Genomic DNA, 24093 nt, shown 5'->3' on the forward strand with positions numbered 1-24093 from the left:
GCTCAGTTGGTTAGTGTCAGATTCTTGATTTTGGCTCAGGTCACAATCTCCTGGTAGTAAGACTGACTAAGCCCCGTGTTGGGCTCCACATTCAGTGGGGAGTCCGTTTGAGATTCTCTCTCCCCCTCTGCCCCTCCTCCCCCCACACTCTCTCTCTCCCTGTCTCTCTCACTAAATAAAAATGATTTCAAAGTACAGTGCACTCCTAGATCTCTGTAACAAAAAGTCCTGCTGGTTTTTTAACTATACTACCTTTCTGTATTTACTTGTGACCCAACTTGAGAGTTCTAAGTTTTTAACCTTTACAGGTAAAAAATAATAAACCCTCAAAGTTAAATGTAGAATGATTTCCCTATGACCCTGCAATTCCACTCCTAGGTCCACACCCCGAAGAAGTAAAAACAAGGACTCAAACAGATACGTGTACACCAAAGTTCACAGTAACATTATTCATAAGAGTCACAAGATGAAAGCAACACAAGCCGATCAATGAACAGATAAAACGGGATATCCATTCGGCAGATCACTCAACCGTCCAGAGGAACGACGTTCTGACAAACGCTACAGCAGGAATTAACCTTGAAGACCTCCTGCTTGGGGAATTAAGCCTGACACAAATGGACAAACCTTGTACAACTCTACCTGTGGGAGCACCTGCAGCAGGCAAATTCATAGAGGTAGACAGAGGGGTGGCTACCAGGAGCCGCAGGGGAAGGGAGAGGGAAGCTTACCGAGGACGGTTTCTGTTCAGGATGATGAACAGTTTTCAGAAATGGTGATAATGGTTGTACAAACTGTAAATGTGGCTGATACTACTGAATTATACACGTAAAAATAGTCAGCAAGGCAAATGTTTCTATTATGTATTTTTTTTAATACACCCAAAACCTTGAATCATGTACCTTAAATAGGTAAACTGCCCGGCAGGTGAACTGTCTCTCAATACAGCTAACAAGGACCTTGAATGCGTACTGAAGAGGGAAACAAAATGCTGACAAGAAGCCTTCTGAAGAGGCCTCCCAGCAGCCCGTGGCAATCTGCCCCACCACCAGCTCAACCTTCGCCACGATGCCACACTCCGTGGGGAAAGAGGGCACGGGGGTGTGAAATAAAGCACACACACGTTCATCAAGGAGAAAAGCACTTTAATTCAGAAGGGCCGAACGACTACTTCACATACTAAGTCAAAGAGGTCTCATTATGGTATTCACGTCTTTCTAGGTTTTTTTTAAGTTTTTGTTTATTTTTAAGCAATCTCTACACCCTGTGAGGCTCGAACTCTGAGATCAAGAGTCACGTGGCTCTTCCAACTGAGCCAGCCGGGTGCCCCTGATTCACTTTCCTTACAGACGGGAATGTCCAACAGTAGAAAACACACAAAGGTTAAAAACCGGAGAGGCACATGGTCCTCAGAACAGGAAGGTGCCAGGACTGTGAGGAGCACTGGAGAGTGCAACCCCTCTCAGGCCCGGCTGCTCCCTTGGGAACTGATGTACACAGGCCTGTGGGTAGCGACAAGGTCAGGAGAGGTCCGTGTTCTGCAACCACAGAGCTGCGGTCACAGCCGAGCCCCACCTCCCAAAGCAGGCTGACTCCAGGCCCCATGGCACCTGGGCCAAGGAGACAGTATGGCAGTGCCACCAACACGGCCCCTTCCGGGGACACAGGACTGCCTCCGTGGCAGACTTTGGTTTGCGGATGCCAGCCCCACCCCCACCCCACCCCACCGGGGCCAGACAGTGGCACTGCTAGCCTTCCAGTCTTCTCTCACAGGCACTTCTCTAATAAAATCTCTGCACATCTAAGCCCGTCTCAGCATCTGTCTCTGCTCAGGGGACCCAGACTAATGCCGGAACGCTAGTCAAATGCTAGTTTTGGATAATGTCACAGAATATGGCAAAGGAGGGAACTCCACAAGTCTGTCCCTCCACCACAACAACCATTAAGCCAGCAAAAACAGACTCAACTTGTTCAGAACTCTGAAATCTCATCAAAAACTTACAGCAACTGGGAGAGTGCTGAGTGAAGAAAAAAAATCTACAAAATTTCAGCACTTTAAGAAATCTGTTAGGTCACTCACTGGCAGTCTACCAACATAATGGAACGGAGACTTCAGTGACCAGACACAACAAGGAATACAGTAGTTACAAACAGAAAAGTCACTAAATGGACAATGATCACCTTCAACAAGCAACAACAGCAAACCCCTGGGAACAGGGAGAACCTGATTTCCACAGTTACCACACTATAGTATTTAAAATGTCCAGTTTTGGGGCACCTCGGTGGCTCAGTGGTTGAGCATCCGCTCTTGGCTCAAGTCATGATGCCAGGGTCCTGGGATCAAGTCCTGCATCAGGCTCCCCACAAAGAGCCTGCTTCTCCCTCTGCCTATGTATCTGCTTCTCTCTGTTTCTCATGAATAAATACAATCTTAAAAAAGAAAAAAAGAAAAGCAGAGAAATTGTCCCAGAGGAAACCCAGACATTGTACTAAAATGAGACAAAAACTTTAAATCAATTTTCAGATATGCTCAAAGAGCTAAGGGATACCAAGAGAACAATGTCCAAACAAACACAGAATGTAAGTAAAAAGACAGAACATACAGAAAGAGACCGTATAGAAATTCTGAAACTGAAAAACACAGTAAAAGACCTGAAAACTTCAGGTGAGCTGTACAATGGCAGATCTGAGCAAGTAGAAGAAAGAATCAGTGAACCTGAAGAGAGCGTAACCGGTGTTATCCAGTCTGAGGAGCAAGAAAAGAAGAAAAAGGAACAAATGTTAGCCCGTGTCAGCTTCGGAGCCTATGCCAAGACAACAATCACTGTTCCCAAGGCCTGGTGCCATCCTTCCTGGGCCGGAGACGGCACAGCTCCCTGCGACCCCACCAGGCACAGCAAGGGCCTGCAGGAGGATTCAGCACACATGGAAGATGCCACCAGCCCGCCAGCCAATCAAGCGAAAACACACATTTTATCTTCTAGATTTTAGCCAACAGCTTGACACTTGTCATTCATGACACCAACGCCCATGTTCTCTCACTCCAGCAGCTAGATCCGGTGGGCACTGCAACATCATAAGATACGATGGGCACATGCACACCAGCCAGTCTCAGGCATGGAAAGCAGAGCAAGGCTCTATGTCCTTCAGTTAAACAGGAGTCAGAACCATCCACTTAGCGATTTCACCTTGTCTGTCACACACTCACACAGAAGACTGGTCTTAAATCAAAATGCAGGACTTTGGTGCAAATGACACCAACCAGAAAGTGAAAAAACCACCATGGAATGGGGAAAAAAATTCCAGATCCTTTATCTAGTGAAAGACTTACCAGGATATATGAAAAACTCACAGCAACAACAAAAAGAGCCTTATTTATCTTTTCTTAAAGATTTTTTTAGGGGGATCCCTGGGTGGCGCAGTGGTTTAGCGCCTGCCTTTGGCCCAGGGCGCGATCCTGGAGACCCGGGATCGAATCCCACGTCAGGCTCCCGGTGCATGGAGCCTGCTTCTCCCTCTGCCTGTGTCTCTGCCTCTCTCTCTCTCTCTGTGACTATCATAAATAAATAAAAATTTAAAAAAAAAAAAAAAAAAAGATTTTTTTAGGGATCCCTGGGTGGCGCAGTGGTTTGGCGCCTGCCTTTGGCCCAGGGCGCGATCCTGGGGACCCGGGATCGAATCCCATGTTGGGCTCCCGGTGCATGGAGCCTGCTTCTCCCTCTGCCTCTCTCTCTCTCTCTCTCTCTCTCTGTGTGTGACTATCATAAATAATAAATAAAATTTTTTAAAAAAGGATTTTTTATTTTTATTTATTTGCTTATGAGAGAGAGAGAGAGACAGAGGCAGAAACATAGGCAGAGGGAGAAGCAGGCTCCCCACAAGGAGCTCGATGCGAGACTCGATTCTGGACCCCAGGATCACTCCCTGAGCTGAAGGCAGACGCTAAACAGTTGAGCCACCCAGGCATCCCGACAGCCCCGTTTTTTAAATGAGCAAAGAATACGAACAGACAATTTTCCAACAAAAATATCCAAATGGCCAAAAAGCACATGAAAAGATGCTCAACATCATTGGCCAATCATGGAAATGCAAATTAGAGCCAAAGTGAGATGCCACATCACACCCATTAAGAGAAAAACAAGTGTTGGGGAGGATGTGGAGAAAGTGGAAGCCTCATATGCTGTTGGAGGAAATTTAAATGGAACTACCATTTTGGAAGACAATTTGGCAGCTCCTCAAAAAGTTAAAGACAGAGTTACCACATGACCCAGCAACTCCACTCCTAGATAGATACCCAAGAGAACCAGAATCGTACGTCCACACAAAAACCTGCACACGAATGTTCATAGCAGCATTATTCATAATCCAAAAGGGACAAATCCAAATGTCCATCAACTGATAAACAGATAAACGGCCTGGTGTATCCAGACAGTGAGTAGAATATTAAGGCATAAAGAGGAACAAGTACTACTGTCGTGTGCTACAATGTGGATGAACCTCGAAAACATCACACTAAGTCAAAGAAGTCAGGCACAAGACACTATCATAGATTCCACTTATAGTGACCCGCAAAGGCAAATTTAGAGACAGAAAGCAGATCAGTGGTTGTCTGCAGTGGGTGTCAAGGAGAAAGGGGGAGTGACTGCCCCTGAGCACAGGGTTTCTTTGTGGAACAACAAAAATGTTCTGAAATTAGATTATGATGATGGTTGCACAACCCTGTAAACATAAACCATTGAACTGTACACTCTAAATGGGTGGACTTCACGGTATATAAACTTTATCTCGGTAAAGCTGCCACAAAAGTAAGCAGGAATAGGAAACAGAATCTTGACAGTCTAAGAGGCTCCTCATGCTTCACGATGCCAAGGGCAAAGCCGTTATTCCTGATACCCCACAGCTCAGACGCTAAGAGCACAATGCAGGGCCCCACCCGCCTCTGCACAGACATCTTCATCCTGGACAGACGCCAACTCCCAGGGCGTAGAGCATCTGTGGCGACACAGCCCAGGATAGGGCCTTCTCCGTCCTTTGCGGGTATCCTTCACTTCTGTCCACACCCAGAGTGGATCCCCATCAGCCAGACCGGGCTTCATAGGGCCACAGCCCCACCCTCCCTCCACGTGCAGCGGCCCAACAGCTGGCACACACAGCTTGGAGCTCGGTGGCCCCTCTGCGTCTGCCACACTGTGCCCCCGTACCCCTGCTCAGGCCCGCTACCAAGCTTCCTTGGGCCCTCCGTCCCCTCCTCTTGTTCCCAGGGGACCATGATGTCACTCCACGTGACGAACACAGCAGCAGTACACAACTTAATAGGCAACAGCACCCCCACAGGGGTGAAAACCCGTCCTGAGGGACAAGAAAATCTCAGACGTTACAATGGTTCATGGCTCCCCGAATGCAAACACACACCGTACCAGTGGTATTAAAATTTCACAGCAGGGAGAAGAGACAGCTGGAAAGTCAGAAAGGTTGATATAAGCAAGTTGAAAGACACAGGTCTAGTTTGCTTTCTCCTGCACAGAAATGCACCAGGCAGTGAGGGCAGAGGCCGGGTGTGTGCTCACGGCAGCCCACGCTGCAGACACTGGGTGAAGTAAAGCACCCGACGTGCTACAAACCATCCTGATGATGCAAAGCAAATGTCTGCAATACTCACCATCCTCGAGTCGAGAAGGGAGCAACAGGCCTCTTCTGCCCAGTTCCGCCAACGCCAGACAGCCACCGTGCCAGGCATTGTCCGTCTCCTGAAAACTGAGACACACAGAAAGCCTGAGATCGCACCGCTCCTGCCGGCTTCTCGCGCCGTGCACACACACTGCAGGTCCACGTCCTATACCCGGGAGCCTCACTGAAAGCTGCTCGTGAGTTTTCAGAGTCAGACGGCTGAAGAAATAAATAAGCACTGTGTCGAGGACTTCTCTTCAGGTCTCCCAATGACAAGCACAGGCGCTAGGTGGGCCCCACGTGCTGCCAACCGAGGAAGCAGGCCACAGGTGTGCGTCCGCGAGACACCCAGGCTCCACACAGGTTTCCTGACACAGCAGCATGTGCCAGCGGACTACACACCCAACAACTCACCCTAGCCACAGGCACTAAAGCCCGGGGACTCGCAGCACAGGGATTCTATCAAAATAAGGCTAGACTACATCAGCAGAGAGGGCAGGAGACCTCCTTCCCTGGCTTAAAGCAGAGATTAAAATGTCAGAATGAAATGCTGGTGAGAGAACTGGTTTTGCACTATTTGAGATACAGACTTTTAATAAATGATTCTGCCAATTAATCAAGTCATAGTAAAACTGTATATCTAATAAAATTTTTCCTGAAGTGGTCTGGAAGCTCACATTTACAGGTCCACCCGTGGGATCATGAATAGCAAGAAGTTGTTCTGAGAGTGCTAAGGGCTGTCCTGAAAGTTCTACACTCAGCTGCCAATATAAACATGGAAATACGCTTCGCCAAAAAGCAGGAGGCATTATAGGGCCCTTTCCTGTTCTAAATCCATCATTCTGGGCTGCCTGGGCAGCTCAGCGGTAGGGCATTTGCCTCTGGCTCAGGGCGTGACCCCAGGGTCCTGGGATCGAGTCCTGCATCGGGCTCCCCGCAGGGAGCCTGCCTCTCCCCCTACCTGTATCTCTCATAAATAAATGAAGAAAAATCTTTAAGTAATTAATCCATCATTCTGATGGCAAAGAAATGTTTAAGAAAACTAACTGAACTGCATCCCTCCTAGCAACAAGCAAAAGAACGTGCAGAAAGGAGAAAGCGTAGTCTTATCTGCTCACTCCTGCGTGCCAGGGCCTACAGACATGGATTCCCTGAGACAGACGGAGGTGCTGCCCCGTGGGCGTCACCACCAACTAATGCCAATTTTTATTTCCACCTATAAATGTTTAAGTTCCAAGTGTTTTTTAAATGTCTGTCCCAAAGGCCATCTGACCATTTCAAAATCTAATACTGCATCTTGTGTTCTTTAGGATTTTAAATGGAAAAAAATGCTTCATGCTTTTCATAAGATTTGATATATTTTTTAAGATTTATTTATTTGAGGGATCCCTGGGTGGCGCAGCGGTTTAGCGCCTGCCTTTGGCCCAGGGCGCGATCCTGGAGACCCGGGATCGAGTCCCACGTCAGGCTCCCAACATGGAGCCTGCTTCTCCCTCTGCCTGTGTCTCTGCCTCTCTCTCTCTCTCTCTCTCTCTCTCTGTGCCTATCATAAATTAAAAAAAAAAAAAAAAAAAGATTTATTTATTTGAGAGCGAGCAAGAGAGCGAGTACAAGCAGAGAGAGAGGCAGAGGGAGAAGCAGACTCCCTGAGCCACTCAGGCGCCCTGAGATTTGATGTCTTAAAGGCACTTGCAAAAGATCAGCATTATGAAGACTCATTTATGACCACAACAATCACCAGTTACACCAATGCCCGTTTCCGAACTAAACGTGTGCACTGCTGCTGGTCAACAGCTATGGAAAGGGGCACAACATTCCATCAGGCCTGTGGCCCGAGGGGAAACCAGGAAGACCAACGCCCTGCTGGCCCCTACTCTGCCCTCCAGGGGGGCTCAGGAACAGCGCCTCCCCCGCACGGCCTCCAGCTTGCGGCCAGGCGTCAGCCCACTCACTCTCTCCAAGGCCCAAACCGCACAAGCAGACGTGAACACAAACATGCAAGGTGACAACACTGTATCACTGCATCGGCTGAGCCAGGGCACGCTAAGTGGCAGAGGGCAAGTTCTGTCGCAGATCCAAGCACAGGGCAATCCTGGGAGGGTACAGGGTCATGGGAGAATGGAGACCAGCAAGAGGCAGAGCTGTGAGTGGGTAGGTTCAGGAGAGAAAGGCCCAGAAGGGGGGCCCAGGGACCCCAGCCCCAAACCACCAGGGGCAGTAAACAGCACAGAGGAGGAGGACCTCAGAGGTGACCGAGTGGAGCTTGTGGAGGACAAGCAACAGTCAGTGTAGAAGGGATGGCCAAGACATTCTCGTTGATGTACTCACCTGTGCACCCAATATCCCTGGAGGACACAGGAAAAGTGGTGCCCCTGGGGTACCAGGAGGAGGGAACGATGTGTGCAGGGGCAGGTCAGAGAGAGGCACTTCAGCATCTTTCCTTCCATTTTGAATTTTTAACTAAAATATTACCCAACCAAAAGCAAAGATAAAACTAAGAGAAGAATAGAAAGCAGGGGCAGCCCCAGTGGCTCAGTGGTTTAGCGTCGCCTGCAGCCCAGGGCCTGACCCTGGAAACCCCGGATCGAGTCCCATGTCAGGCTCCCTGCATGGAGCCCGCTTCTCCCTCTGCCTGTGTCTCTGCCTCTCTTTCTTTCTGAATGAATAAATAAATAAATATTAAAAAAAAAAAAAATAGAAAAGAGCCATGTGGTGCATCGGGGAAAGGGAGGTGCTCCCTGGGGCCGCAGCAGGGCCACCAAAGGTTTCTCAAAGTCACAGAGACTCCAAGAAGCTGCACCACATTAAATGTAATGGGATCTAAAACTGATAACAGAAACGTAACAGAAATAACTAAAGTCCTCAAATTTAACTTCAAAAGGAAAACAAAAAGCTCTGGAGGCTCTGACGACAAGCTCAGCTGAAAGACGATATAAAAGGGTCTTAGAAGGAAAGAAGAGCCACCGCTTTTAGCCGGAAGCATGTCTCCGTCTGATAGTCTCACGTACCTGAAACAATCCAGCACGGACCCAACCACGTCATCCGCCAGCTCTCTGGGAAGCCTCGCAGCCATCCTGCCAATCCTGCAAGTGAGACGCAGCACTCCGTCAGCATCGCCCCCGCCGTGAGGGGCACAATCAAGGAGGAACCGTCCCCACAAACTTCCCCCCTCCAGGGAATGGCAACGAGAGGCAGGCCCAGAGCAAGCCTCGCACACGCTCTGCTCAGTGCGAGGCCAGCTGCCTGCAGGAGCCCCATCCTAGCGACAAAAACACACGGACACAGGCACGTCCCGAGGGAGGGAGACATGGGGCAGGTGCGCCCATACGGCAGCAGCGTGCCGGCGTCGAGGCTGCCCCCCACATCCACACTGGACACCCCAACTGGGTCAGCATCCCTCCTGGCCCAGCCCACTCCGCCCACATGGGACTCTGGGCTCAGAGGCTGCCTGCTGCCGAGTGAACGCCTTCTCCGCCAAGGCCCCTCTCTGGTTCCCAGAGGACCAACAGCACTGCCCGCCCGCGGCTCCGGATTCAGGGGGCGTGCCAGTGTCTGCTCGCTGCGTGGGGGCCGTGCCTGCCTGCGCAGGGCGGGAGGGGCTGCTGACGGGACACGGAAGAGCAAGAAAAGGAACCCTTGCAAGGCAAAAAGGTGAACGTGGCATGCCCACAGTCCTGCCCACCGCGGCCAGAAAGGCCAGATGATGAAGGAGCCTCATTCCCCAGTAGCTTATGTTCTTTAAAATCAGAACATAAAGTAATAAACATCTATTAGGAAAAAACCATTCCACCTTCGAAAAACCTCTAAGGCATTCGCAGCTCTCAACTGCACATGAAGTGCTGAATGACGGAGGCGCTCACAGACCACAGGCCCCGAGTAGAAGCTGTCGGCCCCAGGCCCAGCTACCGCAGGGGGACGGCGGGCACCTACCCTTTGGCCGCAGACCACCGCACGATTGTGTCCTGGTCCTTCAGCCCAACCAGCAGCTGCTCTGCAAGAACACAGGAAGGCCGAGACCATGAGCCGCACGCACTCCCCGCCATCCTAGGCAGGTCCTGCATTGCCCCGGTCACTCAAGAGCACCATGAGGGAAACTACATTAAGAATCTTAATTCTGGGGCAGCCCGGGTGGCTCAGCGATTTAGCACCTGCCTTCTGCCCAGGGCGTGATCCTGGAGTCCCGGGATAGAGTCCCACGTCGGGCTCCCTGCAGGGAGCCTGCTTCTCCCGCTACCTCTGTCTCTGTCTCTCATGAATAACTAATGAACTCTTTTAAAAAATAAAATAAATAAATAAAAGCAACTCTTGCCATTATTGCTACAAAGTAGACCCCCTTCCATAAGCACAGAACCGGGCAGAAAGCACCGCTGAGGAAGACTTCCCAGAGATCAGTGTCTGCCAGAGGGTGTAGAAAAGAGGGTCTCCTGGGGTCTCGGGCACAGGCCAGACTCCAGGAAGAGCCACAAAGAGACCCGAAGGAAGTGGGAGATGTCAGAGGCCTCTCGGTAAGGGCATGGCAAGCCCCAGTCAATGGAGACCTTGACCGAGGTCACCAAACACGTAGGAAGGACAGGGGTCAAGTTCACTGTGACCGGGGCAGCGTAGGACCCCAGGGGTGGGGGGAGCAGGAGGTGTAGACAAGTCTGAGAAGCAGCTCACTGTGAAGGGGAAGAGAACGGACGTGAGAAACAGTGAGAGGGACCAGGGGGAGGAGCAAGCTGTCCCTCGTGGACAGGGAGGCTGGGGTACAGCTCAACGACGGTGGGAAACCCCACAGTGGGGGTGGGGGGAACCCGACAAGGACGAGTGGGAGGAGTCTGGCAGGGTGTCGGGGCCCCTGCAATGAGGCTCTGCCCTCTGTGTGAGCACGGGGACGGTCCTTGGGTCCCTGGGCCCAGGGCTCGAGTTTGCCGCGGGAGGGACACAGCAGGGAAGCCACCACTCCCTCCCCGGAGGAGGCGGCCTGGGGGTGGTGGCTGCACCCAGGAAGGCATGGTGGAGGGCGGGGTACCTGGTCCCGAGCTAGAAGGGAGGGGCGGGCTCACCCCGGGGAAGCGCTCGGTGAACAGAGTGACAGGGACACCGGACTGCAGGCCAACGGCCACAAGCTCCTTGAAAGGTGCGGAAGGTCCCAGAAGGCCACGTGACGCTGGCACAAGAGGGGAGAGGGCACGCAGCCGCGGAGGAGCATCCCCCAGGCCCGTGGGGGTCCCACCCACCTATCACGCTCTCCACGTCCTCGGGCACGTCATAGTCGCCGTCGCTGTCGCAGTCAGCAGTCTCCGCGGGCATCTGCGACCCCTCCGGACCCTGCAAGCGCGGCTGCAGGTTGGCGGCCAGGGAGCGGCAGCCGCGCTGGTACCTGCGAAGACATGCTGCCTGAGCCGCAGCCGCCAGGAGCGAGCCTCCAGGGAGCCATGGGCCTGGGGCCGTGACTCCCTGTGTGCGACAGGCGGCCACGCAGCCCTGGGAGGCACCCACGGGGCTGCCCACAGGGACCCCCAGCGCGGAGCACAGCGCCCGCCCGAGCCCCTGCAGTGGCGCCGGAGGCCGGGGTGAGCGCACCCAGCGGACGTGATCACAAGGGCTCCTGCCCGAGCCCCAGCAGCCCTGCCCTCCGGCCGCTGAGCCACAGGCGTGTCCGTGGCTGGCCTGGCCCCGGCTGTCCACGCCACTGCCTCGGGGGCGGACCCCCAGCCACGCACAAGCACAGCTTCAGGGACACGGAACCTGACGCCACCCGCAGCCCAGCAGTCACCAGCCACCCACAGCGGCCCACTGTGACGTCGTGCCATCCTCTGCCGTTGGTACGGCCAGACCCACAGCTCCGGGCCAGGAGGCTGCGGCCGTGAGGGGCTGTCCCTCCCAGGGAGCCTCAGGGAGATGGGGCTTCCGCCTCACCACCCCTCTTCGCCAACACAGGCCGGTCGCCACGCTGCACCGCACGCTGTGCCCCATGCGCCAGGACCTATGGGAGGCCTCCAGCAGACAGCCGCGGGAATGTGGCCCCCCAGGACATGCGCGCCCGCGGGTGGGGCCCCACCCCCCAACTGGACACCCTGGTGAAGCCTGAGACACACCCTGACCACGGCCCCAGCTACGGTGCACCCAGATTCCAATCCACGGAAATGAGGGCATCAAACACGCACCATTTTAAGCTGCTCAATCTGGGGGTACCGCTACACGACTGGGATTCTGTCCTTCATAAGAAATCCATGAGGGGTCTTTGTCCTTCTGGATGGAGGGTCTTTTGTGACAATGAAGGGACCTGGAAGCTCCCAGGCCCCTAAGGATGCAGACTGGTCACCGTGGGAACCAACCAGAGACTGAGGGCTGGAACCTGACTCTCACCTCCTGAGCCCGAGAGGACAGGGGCTGAGGTTCAATGAACCGCCAATGGCCGATGGTTTAACCAATCGTGCCTCCGTAATGAAGCCACCGTAGAACTCCCGCAGGACGGGGTTTGGAGAGCTCCTGGGTGGTGAGCGTGTGTAGACCCAGGGAGAGGGCGGTGTGTGGACAGGGCACACCGCCCCCACGCCCCACCTGCGCTTCTCTCCCACCTGACTGTTCCTGACCTGTACCCCTTTAGAGTAAACTGGTCCTCTAGTTAACAAAATGTTTCTCTGAGTTCTATGAGCCGCTCTAGCACGTTAAATGTGCCCGAGGAGGGAAGTGTGGGGATCCCAATTTATAGTCAAGGCACAGGTGACAACCTGGACCTGCTCCAGGCATCTGAGTGATGCAGGTGGGGGCGAACGGGACAGTCTCGTGGGACGGAGCCCTTAACCTGAGGAATCAGACACTACCTCTGGGTAGACAGGGCGAGAACAGGGAGACACCCAGCTGGCGTCCAGGGAATCTGCTGGTGTGGGGAGAAAAACCACACTTGAGAGCAGGTGTCAGAACGGGAGTAGCAGCACATCACTAACACAGGTAGAGCATCCCCCGCCACCACAGGAGCGTCCTCAGAATCATAACCTGCCTGCATGGGACCCATCGAGGCCGTTCCCTTGCTCCTGTTCTCAAATCAGTACGCACACTGAGTATCTCACAGGAACATACTCACCCAAACACTCAGCAACCACAACTACAAAGATGACAGACCTTAGGCGGCCACGGGCTTACCGTTCTGCCATCAACAACTACAAAACCCGGATGGAAGTTGAGACCAGCCAGTGGCACACACGAGATGACAATCAAGGCTAGGCTACCATTTCTCACAGCAGGAGGTGCCAAGAGTACCCCACCTTCACCTACTTTCTCCCCAAAGGTCCTCTCTAAACCACAACACAGGAAAGAGAGCCCAAGCACATAGCAGCAGTCTTGCCTGGTGATGAAAAGAATTCACAACCACAGAGATGGTGACTGTCTGGGGAGAGACGCCGGAGAAAAACTGAGAAGGAAATCCACAATTGTGCACAGAAGTCCCCTTGGACGACCCCTAAGACGTGTGAGGGCAGGACGAGAACCAGAAGCACCGTGAAAGAGCAGGCAGGAAGCTGAGAGCTAAGCAGAGTCCAGAGGTCACGTAAGGCTGGAGAGTCCCCGCACGTGGGCCCAGCAAGGGAGACCAGGCAGCGGCACGCTAGAAGACGGGGCATGACGAAGGAGCAAGGGCTGTGCTCCGGGGAAGAGGAGCGGAAGACAGACCATCCTAACGTGGCCCCAGGAGGAGGGAGCAGCCCCAGCAAGTTAGCAGCCTGCCAGACGGGCTTGCTCCTGGTCAAGAAGGCAGCCGACAGAAGAATGACACTGAAGATAAAACACAAATATAACAGAGAAGATAAAATGGAAGAAAAAGGAAGAGACAGAAAAAAATAGCAAGATGATAGATTTCCATTAAATGTACACAGAAATGCAAACCAAATAATTAGGCTGCTGAGTTCTTTTCCTTCCCACATAAAGGTTTACAGTCCCTGTGATCATTCATTCCACGTGTCAACTGAGCTGGAGTACTCAGATGTTCAGCCAAATGTTATTCTGTGCGTGCCTGAGTGCTTTTGGGCGAGATGAACATTTAAACTGGTAGACTGAATAAACCAGATGGTCCTCCCCAGTGTGGGTGGGCCTTGTCCAATCAGTGGAAGACCTGAACAGAGCAAAGAGGACAACCGTCCGCCGGGGGAAGGAGTTCTTCCTGCCTTTAGATTCAAATGCCACCATGAGCCCTCCTGGGTCTCCAGCTTTCTGACTCACCCTGCAGATCTCGGGACTTGCCAGCCTCCACAACCACATGAGCCAATTCTTCACAAGTGTCGTGCAAGCGCACGCACATGCCCACTTACCCTACTGGCTCTGTGTCCCTGGAGAATCCTAGTAACAGTACTGAACATTAATTTTCCAAGGCATTTTGGAAACTAACCACTAACACTTAGTCTCATAAACAACTTCTTACAGAATGAGTTATGTGACCCCCAAGGCTAATTAAGTAAAACATCATTAGAACATTAACACACTTCTCTGGAATTTGCTGGAATTTGAGCCAAAGGCTGAGTCGAACTTTACCGAACAATTCCTCCCAAGCCACCCATATCAATTCTTGAAATAAAACGGAAGACTCTCAGCTCTGTCCCTGCCACCAACGAGTCACACGGAGGCAGAGGTTCGGATGTACTCAACAGTGAGGAAGGCACTGCTGCTAGGGGACAATCAATGAACATTAATACTGATTCACAAGAGGCTGAAGACCACCCTCATCCACAATGGCCTAGCACGGGAATTTGCAAAGCTGCCAAAGCCTTAGACACGTGCCCGACCCACCTCTGTGCGCTTGCATCAACTGTGAGGAGCCGGTGTGTGTCGAGCTGGTGCAGGCGCTTTGTGCTGAGCGTCAAGTCAACCTAATTAAGGTTGATGACAATGAGAAAAGAGGGGAATGGATGGGCTTCTGTCAAACAGAGAAAAGGAAGATAAAGTGGTTGGCTGCAGTTGTGTGATGGTTAAGGACTACAGCAAGGAGTCTCGGGCCAGGGATGTCATCGAGGAATGCTTCAAACACAAGAAATGAACCAATACAGAACTTGGTTCCTGTTCCTCATGAAAATACAAAAACAAAAAAACAAAACAAAAAACCCAAAGAGTGGACAGGCCGGGTGGCTCAGTAGTTTAGCGCCGCCCTCAGCCCAGGGTGTGACCCCAGGGTCCTGGGATCGAGTCCCAAGTCGGGCTCCCTGCATCGAGCCTGCTTCTCCCTCTGCCTGTGTCTCTGCCTCTCTCTCTCTCTCCCTATCTCTCATGGATAAATAAAATCTTAAAAAAAAAAAAAAATTCAAAGACCGTTAAAAACACAGTACTCCAAGCGTAGCAGAGAAGTCTGTGTCTGTGGGAGCCACTAATGCCCCAGCAATCTGTTAAATAACGCAGGCTACCCTCAGACCATTAGTTAAAACACTTTCCGTCCGCAGGCAGAGACAGCCTGGCTTTCCGAATCAACCTCACGGAGCAACAGCTTGCTCCTCTTTGAAAGAAGCTTGTACTCAGCGTGATCCCTAGTGGAGCTTTCCCTTTCGTGAGCCCCAACTGGTAGTCATATTGCACCTGAATAACGTCACATAAAATGCAAAAGCAAACTTTCCTTACCACCACTCCAGCTTCAATTATCCTAAGATGTAGGGACAGGAAAAAAATAAACTAAAAGGAAAACCTTTCCTTCAGAATTAGAAACACTACTGAGACACAGAAAATGAAACGGAAGCAGAGGATAACCAGCATCCTCTGCCATGGCCACCTGCACCCAGGCAATCCCACACCAGCTCCCCGACAGACACTCAGGCCTGGCCCACTGACCTCCACTTTGCCACCCTGGGCTTCAGGAAGGTCAGTCCCAGCCGCTGCACGAGCTTCACTCCAAGTTTCCGGAGCAGGGTCTGGTTGCTGTCGGGGAGGTTGCAGCCCTCCAGGCACTTGAGGACGGTGGCAGCTGCAAATAACAGCACGTTCAGCTCAGACTGGGGGGGGAAGGATCTTTTTTTTTTTTTAAGATTTTATTTATTCATGAGAGACACAAAGAGAGAGAGAGAGACAGAGACAGAGACACAGGCAAAGGGAGAAGCAGGCTCCCTGCAGGGAGCCCAACGTGGGACTTGATCCCGGGACCCCAGGATCATGACCTGGGCTGAAGGCAGACACTCAACCACTGAGCCACCCAGGCACCTGGGGGGAAGGATCTTATATGATCTCCCAAATTGCACAATCTGTGTCTGGCACCCACATTAAAACCACAGTTGAGGGACACCTGGGAGGCTCAGCAGTTGAATGTCCAGGATAAAATGTGAAAGAGAGGGCAGCCCCGGTGGTCCAGCGGTTTAGCGCCACCTTTGGCCCGGGGTGTGATCTTGGAGACCCTGGATCGAGTCCCACGTTGGGCTCCCTGCATGGAGCCTGCTTCTCCCTCTGCCTGTGTCTCTGCCCCCCCACCCCGTCATGAATAAATAAAATTAAAAAAAAAATGTGAAAGAGACAGTTGATCATACACAGGCCGACTCACATTGCCAACACATCCTGATACAAACAGACCTTACCGTAGGGTAAACAGTCCTCACGCTTTCCATGCTTAAATATTTGCGCCTAAGAGAAAAAAAAATTCTTTTAAGTGTTAAAAAACATATTTAATATAAACATATATATAAATTTACATATTTACAAATCCAGAACATAAATTATCAAAACAGTTCACTGCATCTTTCCTGATTTTTACTCTAAATAGCACAGAATAACAGAAGACTAGTTCCCATACACGATAAAGGGATCACAAGAGGCAGGAGAGGCCACGTCCCCAAAGGACACTGTGATCTGGGGCTGCAACCGTAAGGCCCAGTCTGCCTAGGGAGGGCAAGGTGTCACCACTGACACATGCCATTAAGGGCATCAGCCGAAGGAGGAGAGTGGAGGACCTCAGGGGGTTTTCCTTGACGACCCGTGCATAAGTGAAGGTGCCAAAGGGCACAAGCTACAGGCCCAGCAGCTCTCAGGCTCAGAAGTAAGTGCACCACACGCTCCTGCAGCGCCAGGCGTGCTGGTCAGCAAGTGAGCAAGGGCTCCCCGTGCTTCGGACACACGTTTGCTCGTCCCGTGGGCCCCGGGGAGCTGTCTCCCACGCCCGCTCCCTCAGCCAGGCACCACCCCCAGACTCACAGCCCTCACAAGCTCCAGAAGCTCAACCTGAATTCCACCCTCCACTCCCGGGTCTGGAAGAAAAGGGGGCTGATTCACACCAGCATGCAAGCCTCGAGCACGGAGCACTTCTAAGACTTTCTTAGAGAATTTCCTCTCCTCCCAAAACGGTATTTAAGCTGCAAAGTGAGAACTACTTGTTTCGGATGGGAAGGTGCGTGAGCCGTGTGCGCTAGCCTCCCCGGCCCCCCAACACCAGATCCGGACAGCGAGCTCAGCCCTTCGAGCTGCCCCACCGGCATCAAGGGGCAGACGGGCTACCCCGTGCCACCCTATCAGGACCCACAGAATCGTCACAATGGCTGTGGTGACAAGCCACAGGCTCCGGGGTGGGCTGTCAGCCAACAGAGAACAAACCCCCAACTTAGGAAATCCACCCTGTAGGCCAGAGCGCTACCGTCGCAGCCTGGACGGCAGACACTGCCCGGCAGCAGGATGGGGACACGGGGCAGGGTCACAGAGACGGTCCACGCCGGTGCAAAGGTCTGCAGGGAAGGAGGGGAGGACGGTGAGCAGCCAGGAACACAGCCAGCAGCACTGGACAGGTAAAGCATTCCCTGGGGGGGCCCTCGCTCGGGTCATGAGCCCGAGACCATGGGGGTCCTGGGATCAAGTCCCGCATCGGGCTCCCTGCACATCAGGGCGTCTGCTTCTCCCTGTCTGCTCCCCTGCTCCTGCTCTCTCCCCCCTCACTCTCGCTTGCTCACTCAAATTTTTTTTTTTTAAGTGTTTCTTGGGTTCATTCACCAACTATTAAGAATTTAAAATATCATGACATGCCAGGAGTGATCACTCATGTGAACGTTCTTTATTTGCCAAACTCCTCACAAAGTGTAAGAGAACAGAACAAAAGTGGCGAACACTGGCTGACACGGGCCCAGCGCTGGGCACGGGCACACGGCAACGGCCCCAGCCTGTCCCCACCCCACGAGGCGGCCCGCAGCGAGGCCCAGCCACTGTCTGGACTGACCTCAGGGTACCGGGACTGTGTCCCTCTGCTCCTCCCAACCTTGAATCCCACAGGGTCACCCAAGCACTCTGTGCACCTGGGGAGGAGGGTTACCAGGAACCAACCTGTGAACAGATTCCGGAGGGCAAAGGGATGAAAAGGAAGGAATACCACGCACGCGCGTGCACACACACACACCCCAATGAAGAAAAGCGCTTTTTTTTGGTTAGTTTTTTAAGACTGCATTTATTTATTCAAGAGAGAAAGAGTGAGCATGAGTAGAGGCAGAGGGAGAAGCAGACTCTCCGCTGAGCAGGGAGCCCAACGCAGGACGCGATCCCGAGACCTGAGCTGAAGGCAGGTGCTTTACCAACTGGGCCCCCCAGTCGCCCGGGTCTGTGTTCACACGTAAAAATGGGGCACGTGCACTGCCGTGGGCTCTTGCAAGCATGTGGCTCTGCAGACACACGCGGGGCAGTGAGCTGGGCGAGGGGAGGCTGAACCACTCTCATCTCCTGACCGTCTTAAGGATTCACCAGCCGGGCCGGCAAGTGGGAGGTGCGCTCCTCTCTCCAAGGAAGCACACAACATGAAGCAGCCACACACGCTGCACAAGCAATTACGCCTCTTTGAGATCTGAAAGAAATGATGGTCGGGTCTGTTTCTGTTGTTCTAGAAACCAGCACAGTGCAAGGTGCAAACAAAAGGAGTTTCTTAGTAATCACTCTCCGCTGCCACACCTTTCCATCGCTACCCACCCAAGCCTGCTTTTCTGCAACGTGCACACCAGCTTCCCCCCTCCCCGGGGCATGTTCTGTGCGCGGTGAATCATAGGCCGTCGGCGGCTCGGGAGCCAGTCCGCCCGGCTGCCGAGCAGGAGACGCTGGTCTCAGGCTCCCTGAAGCACCACCAAGTCAAGGCCAAGGAAAGCAGCTCCACCCACGACCTGGGCAAAAGGCCCCCCATGCCACGCCAGCTCCGGGGGCCCTTGGCGGCTCCCGTGAGCTCTGGGAGCTGGTGAGCACGCTCTGAACCAGCCTGCAGGGCCCCTCAACGTGTGGTCCTGTCCTGTGCGCCCCAGGAAAGCGTGCTACCACGAACACCGGCAAGCAGCCGGACAGGGCTCGGCCAGGTGCTCCCCCCTCTGCACCCCTGACCCGGAGCAGCACCGGGCCCCTCACGGCAGTCAGGCCACACGCGACACAGGTAACTGTGAACACCACCGGCAGCGACCCCACCAGCTCCCGGGCGGACAGCATTGAGAGGTGGGCCACGTCCTCCGCCGCCCCACAGCAAGCCCACCCAAGGCCACAGCTCTCGTGGACGGCCGCAACGGCGCTTCGCAGAGGAATCCTAATACACACACTTCACAGTTCAGAGCAAATGACCCTCCTCCCACCTCCGGCTGGAACCTACTGCCTCTGCAGGCTGTGAAGGAGCCTGCTATGTCTCCCCCCCACCCCCACCCCGGGACAGCAGGAAGCTGGGGCTGCCGGGAGGAGCACTGAGAACACAGAAGCAGGGGGGTCCTGAGGACAGCGCCCACCCGGGCTGCACCCCCTCCAGGGGGAGCCCCGCCAGCAAAGGGGGCGAGCCGGGGGGACCAGAGGCACCTGCAGCCCCAAAGATGCAAGCCCTCTCCTCTCCTCTTGAGGACGACCACGCTGGGTGCGGCCCTCGGACCCCCACCGCCCAGCTCAGGGCGCCAGTCACACGCCACACACTGACCCGCCACACAAAGACCCTCAAGGACCTTTAACAGCAGGTTCCAAACACTGCAAAGCTGAGAGAAGTGGAAGCTCCCCGTTATGAGGGTTAGAATCAACCCGTGAGCAACAGAGCTGGGCCTGCTGCGGCCTCCACAGCGGAGGGGGGAGGGCCAGCAGGACACGCGGGACAGACCCAGGATGAGCAGGACCTCAGGCCCCCGGGAGGCCTCTGTTATTCCCACTGGCTTCAACAGCTGACAATTTTAGATAAAAATAACTTTCTCAATCGAGAAGTACCAGAAATCCTAATCGCACGTCCCCCACTTGCCTGCCCCAGGACGGACGCGAGGTGCAAGGACACGCCTACCACAGAGAACCCAACACCACGCGTGCACCAGGGCAGGGAGGGGCTCTGAGCCCACCCGAGGCCCCAGCCCCCCCGCGTGGACGAGGAGACGCAGGGCAGGAGGAAGAAGGGGCGGCCCCGCAGAGAGAGCCTCCCCGCTGCCTGGTCTCCTAACCCCGGGCATGGTGACAGGCGCCAGCGCAGGGCCCGAAACCCTGGTGAGCCCACACGGCCCGCCTGCCGCCCCCCACCCCCGGGCCCCAGAGCGACAGCACCAAGGGTTGTACAGACAGAACCCAGCTGCGGTGGGGGTGGGGGCCGGGGACCCGGCTTGGGCCTGGCCAGCTCCCCTCCGGAGAGGCCCCGGGCACAGAGCCCCGCGTACCAGGACAGGACAGCCTGGCCGGGACACACCCTGAAGCCTCGTCCACACGGCCCGAGCCTGCACCGGGGCCCCACGTGAACGCTGCGGAGGGGGACTCACGGGGCGTGAAGCACAACGGGTGCACCGAGCTAGGGCCCTGGGACGGAGGAGGGGGAGCAGGAGCCAGAGGTCAAGGGGGGATCGGGAGAAACCTCAGCTGCCCCCAAGCGGCCAGGAAAAGCCTGAGGAACACCTGCTTCCAGGGAGGCGTGAGACGGGAGGCCAGGCCCCGTTCTCCTGAGAGCCCGACCCCCGAGGGCAGGAGCGACGAGGGCCCCGGCCATCCAAGAGGTGGGCAGAGCCGTGACCGTGAGCGACAAGGCCGGCTCCCTGCAAGCGTGCACCTGTCCAGCAGGACACATCGTCTTCTCATACGGCAGGCGTACAAAGCAGGCCCGTCACTGCGGTGGAAGGCGGGCCACACACCGTGCGTGTTTCAACAAGACTCCAGCCACCACGCTGCCCGCCCCGCGTAAATTGCTGAGTCACGTGAAATTAAAACAGTTTCAGAGTTGGCGGCTCCGTGGACTTAAACCCACGGGAACGGAAGGTACCTATCTCACGTGAATTCCACAGGAGCACACGAACACTACGCGCATGCACACACGTACTGGAAGACACGCACGTTCATATGGTTCTTGCCGTGCCTCCCCCCACCCAAACCCTGCCCCAGCTGGGGCCAGGGCCGCACAGCCCTGTGGAGACCGTCTGTCCTCCGGCCACGCTGCACCCCAAATGAAACCACAGGGTGCCATTCTCCAGAGAACCGGGAGAGAAATCAAAGCCTACGTGAGAAGTGTTTTGGATAATCAAGTGGCTTCTCTTCATCTTCAAAGAGCATGACACGCACTAATTAGCCTCCACACCACCCTGTGAGGTAAGAGGCTTGTTATTTCCCTTCCACAGGCGGGGAGCACGGAGCAGGGCCTTCACCTCCGCCTGGGGTCACGGGTGTCGCTACAGGCTGTCCTGAGGCTCGGGACTGGCCCACAGCAGATCGGCCTCCCTTAGGGCAGCAAAGCACCCAAGGGCAGAGCCAACACACCCTGCAGCCCAGGACGTGCGTTTCTGGTACATCCTGCCCTTGCAGAGGCGACAGCCGCTCTACCTGGACACTCCCTTTATTGACTTAGACTTCAGGCAAAACCAGAGAGGCTTCGGCGTCTCGCCTCACACACGCACTCAGCGCCAGGGACAGGATCACTTGGTTTTTAAGGTTTCCAGCAAAACGTCTTCTCCTTTAATGAGAACTGTGCTTTCATCAAGGATAAGTGACCTTCGCGGTGAAGAGGGCACACGGTCGTAACCGGCAAAGAGGAGAGTGTTTTACTGCCACTCAGCACACCTGCCTGGTGTTCCCCCCGCCTCGCAGCCATACAGGGCAGGCACGGAGGGAAACCCCACAGCACCAGTCAGTCCTCCGTCCTTCGATCTCGGCAGTGGAAGCCAGGACGGCCCAGCTATCAATAAGGAAGCACACATAGCGTATTTTCAACTTTTCATACTTGGTTTTCCTTCTCTGAACTTTATCAATTTGCAATAATCCAATTGCTTAAAGTACGACTAAACCCGAGGACCTTCAAGTGATAGGAAACTGCCAGACTCCAGTCCCCCCCATCCCCCTACAAGAGTTAAAATTCATCGCTGCAAGAGAAACATGCTTCCAGGAAAATAAAGTCAAACCCTAGTTTCGATGGTGCTCGTTACGAGTTCACCTGTTTTGCCTAACACACTAATGAACAGGTGGATAGAAATGAAGCCAAGTGCATCAAAGGAGACAGATGAAATCCGAAAGCACAATACACCTGCAAGTTTCATCATGCAAAGCGGACGCCCAGCCTCTGCTGTGCAGGTCTGACGAGCTCATGGCGAAACCTGCTCCCTGCTCGGGAGAGCCCAGCACCCACACCACTTCCTCCTGCCCAGGCGGCATCAGCAGTAATTACACCAAACCACCCCTTTGTAAAGGAAAAAGAGAAAAGGAAACAAGACGTGTGATTCCAGAAAGACCTAGGGGCTGCAGAAGGCTCCGGGAGGCTGGACCCTGCGGGCGGCCGCTTCCCAGCAATCCCATTCACTCTCCTCCCTGGGGTCTGGGCTGCCCTGTCAGGCCGTCGCCCACCTTGCTGAGGGCACGCCTCTCCGGGCAGTGAGGAGCAGCTGCCAACACTGCTTCACTGCCCTGCTGGGCGGATGGGGTGGGAGCTCTTGGGAAAATCTCCCTATTCCTCAGGAAGGAGAACAAGAGACCTTCTCCTAAGTGTGGAGCCTGCAGACGTCCCGGGCACTACCCCACTCCTGGCTGGCTCTCCCCCACTGAGGAGAATGCTGACCCAGGCCCACAGCTGGCGGGACAACACACGGGGCCTGCCTTTCCCACACCAGCCCTGGGTTTTACCACCAAAGGCATGCGTCTCCCACCTAGGAACAAGAAACAGAAAACCTGGGAACAATCTAGAGACAAACAACACAATCATCAAAATTTTTTTTAAAAAATAAAAGGACCCAGGGCGGAGCAATTGCAGAACCAGACAAATAGGGGTCCCCATGTCCTTCTCAAGCCTTCAGTAAGAGCACCAGCGCCCCAAGGACCTGACCCGGGGACAAGTGAGCCATCGGGAGCTCTCGCAGGTGGCTTGAGCGCACAGGCCAACCACCGTGTCTTCTGGGAAAGCTGCCTCCTTGCCGCCAGCCCAGGCAGGAGCCACACAGGCCTCACCTGCCTGCAGGTCCCTGGGGCGGTCACACAGGCTCCGGCCCTACAGGCTAGGCGCCCTGCTGGCCCAGCTGCCCCTGTGCACACAAACGCAGCTGTGGCTCCTGGAGGGGTGGCTTTTGGGCAAGGGCTACAGGAGACCCTGGGAGCCCGTCCCAAATGCAAATTCCCGACTGAGCAAAGGTCTAAAATAGGACCATACCCGCAAGAGGAAGTTAGGTCGCCTGTGCCTACTCCTGCGCCCACACTCAGGTGGGTCTAGCATTCCGCCCTGCAGGCCACAGCCGACTGACAGGCCCCAGCTACATTTTGTCAGACCTTCCAATTGTTTCTCCATGACCTAAGACTTCTCAATGTGACTCACAGCAAAAAATGAATAATCCACTTACACCCAAACCTTCACATAAAACAGCTCTGCTGTTCGCCCATCCTTTACCAGAATTAGCTAAAACATAAAGGCACTCCCCCAGGATTCAGGCAACGAGAGCCTGTGTCTCACATGTCCCCCCCACCCCCCATCCACATCCACGTTCAGCGCCCTCTCAGGCCAGCCTCGCCCCGCACTGACTCCCATTACAGCAATTACACTGACAATCCCAATAAAACCCTCTGTAAGCACCACCTCCACACACAGCTAGAAGGAAAGCCACCTGAGGGCACAGGCCACGCGTCTACACAAGCTGATACGCCATGTCTCATCGATGTAACAGGTGTGCGGCCATGAGAAAAATTAAGACCTCAAAAACAGAAAATACTTAAACTGTTAAAAAGCTATTGTTTCATACCCAAAGGGAACTAGAATATACGCTCCAACAAAAAGCTGCACGCAGAAGTTTAAGTTAGCCCCACTCCCAACAGCTAGGAACACCCAGACAGTGGACTACCAGTGGGCGTGAAAAGGAATGAATTACTGACCTAAGCTACAACATGTGGCTGAACTCCGGAAACATGATGCTAAGTGACGAAGGTCAATTGTTGTACAATTCCATTTATGCAAAATGTTCAAAATGAGCAAATCCACAGAGATGGAAAACTAGATTAAGGTTTGCAGAGGGGAATGGGGAGTGACTGTTAATGGGTGTGCGGTTTCCTTTAGCGGTGATGAGA

General features: G+C 54.1%; 1 protein-coding gene and 1 pseudogene across 2 annotated transcripts in view; one reads left to right on the top strand and one right to left on the bottom strand.

The window, feature by feature from the left end:
* Window positions 1-24093, bottom strand: part of TBCD (tubulin folding cofactor D) — a 139944-nt gene that overhangs the window by 97300 nt on the left and 18551 nt on the right. For both annotated transcript variants that reach the window (XM_025468444.3, XM_025468443.3), the window contains 6 exons: window positions 16191-16236; window positions 15457-15589; window positions 10887-11029; window positions 9598-9658; window positions 8676-8750; window positions 5660-5754 (listed from right to left, as the gene is read on the bottom strand). In XM_025468444.3, the coding sequence (XP_025324229.1) occupies window positions 5660-5754; window positions 8676-8750; window positions 9598-9658; window positions 10887-11029; window positions 15457-15589; window positions 16191-16236 (553 nt within the window). The remainder of the gene's footprint in view (window positions 1-5659; window positions 5755-8675; window positions 8751-9597; window positions 9659-10886; window positions 11030-15456; window positions 15590-16190; window positions 16237-24093) is intronic.
* On the top strand, window positions 13270-14677 carry LOC112672996 (40S ribosomal protein S12-like; annotated as a pseudogene).

Source organism: Canis lupus, chromosome 9 (assembly GCF_003254725.2).
Source record: "Canis lupus dingo isolate Sandy chromosome 9, ASM325472v2, whole genome shotgun sequence".
Lineage (NCBI taxonomy): Eukaryota > Metazoa > Chordata > Mammalia > Carnivora > Canidae > Canis > Canis lupus.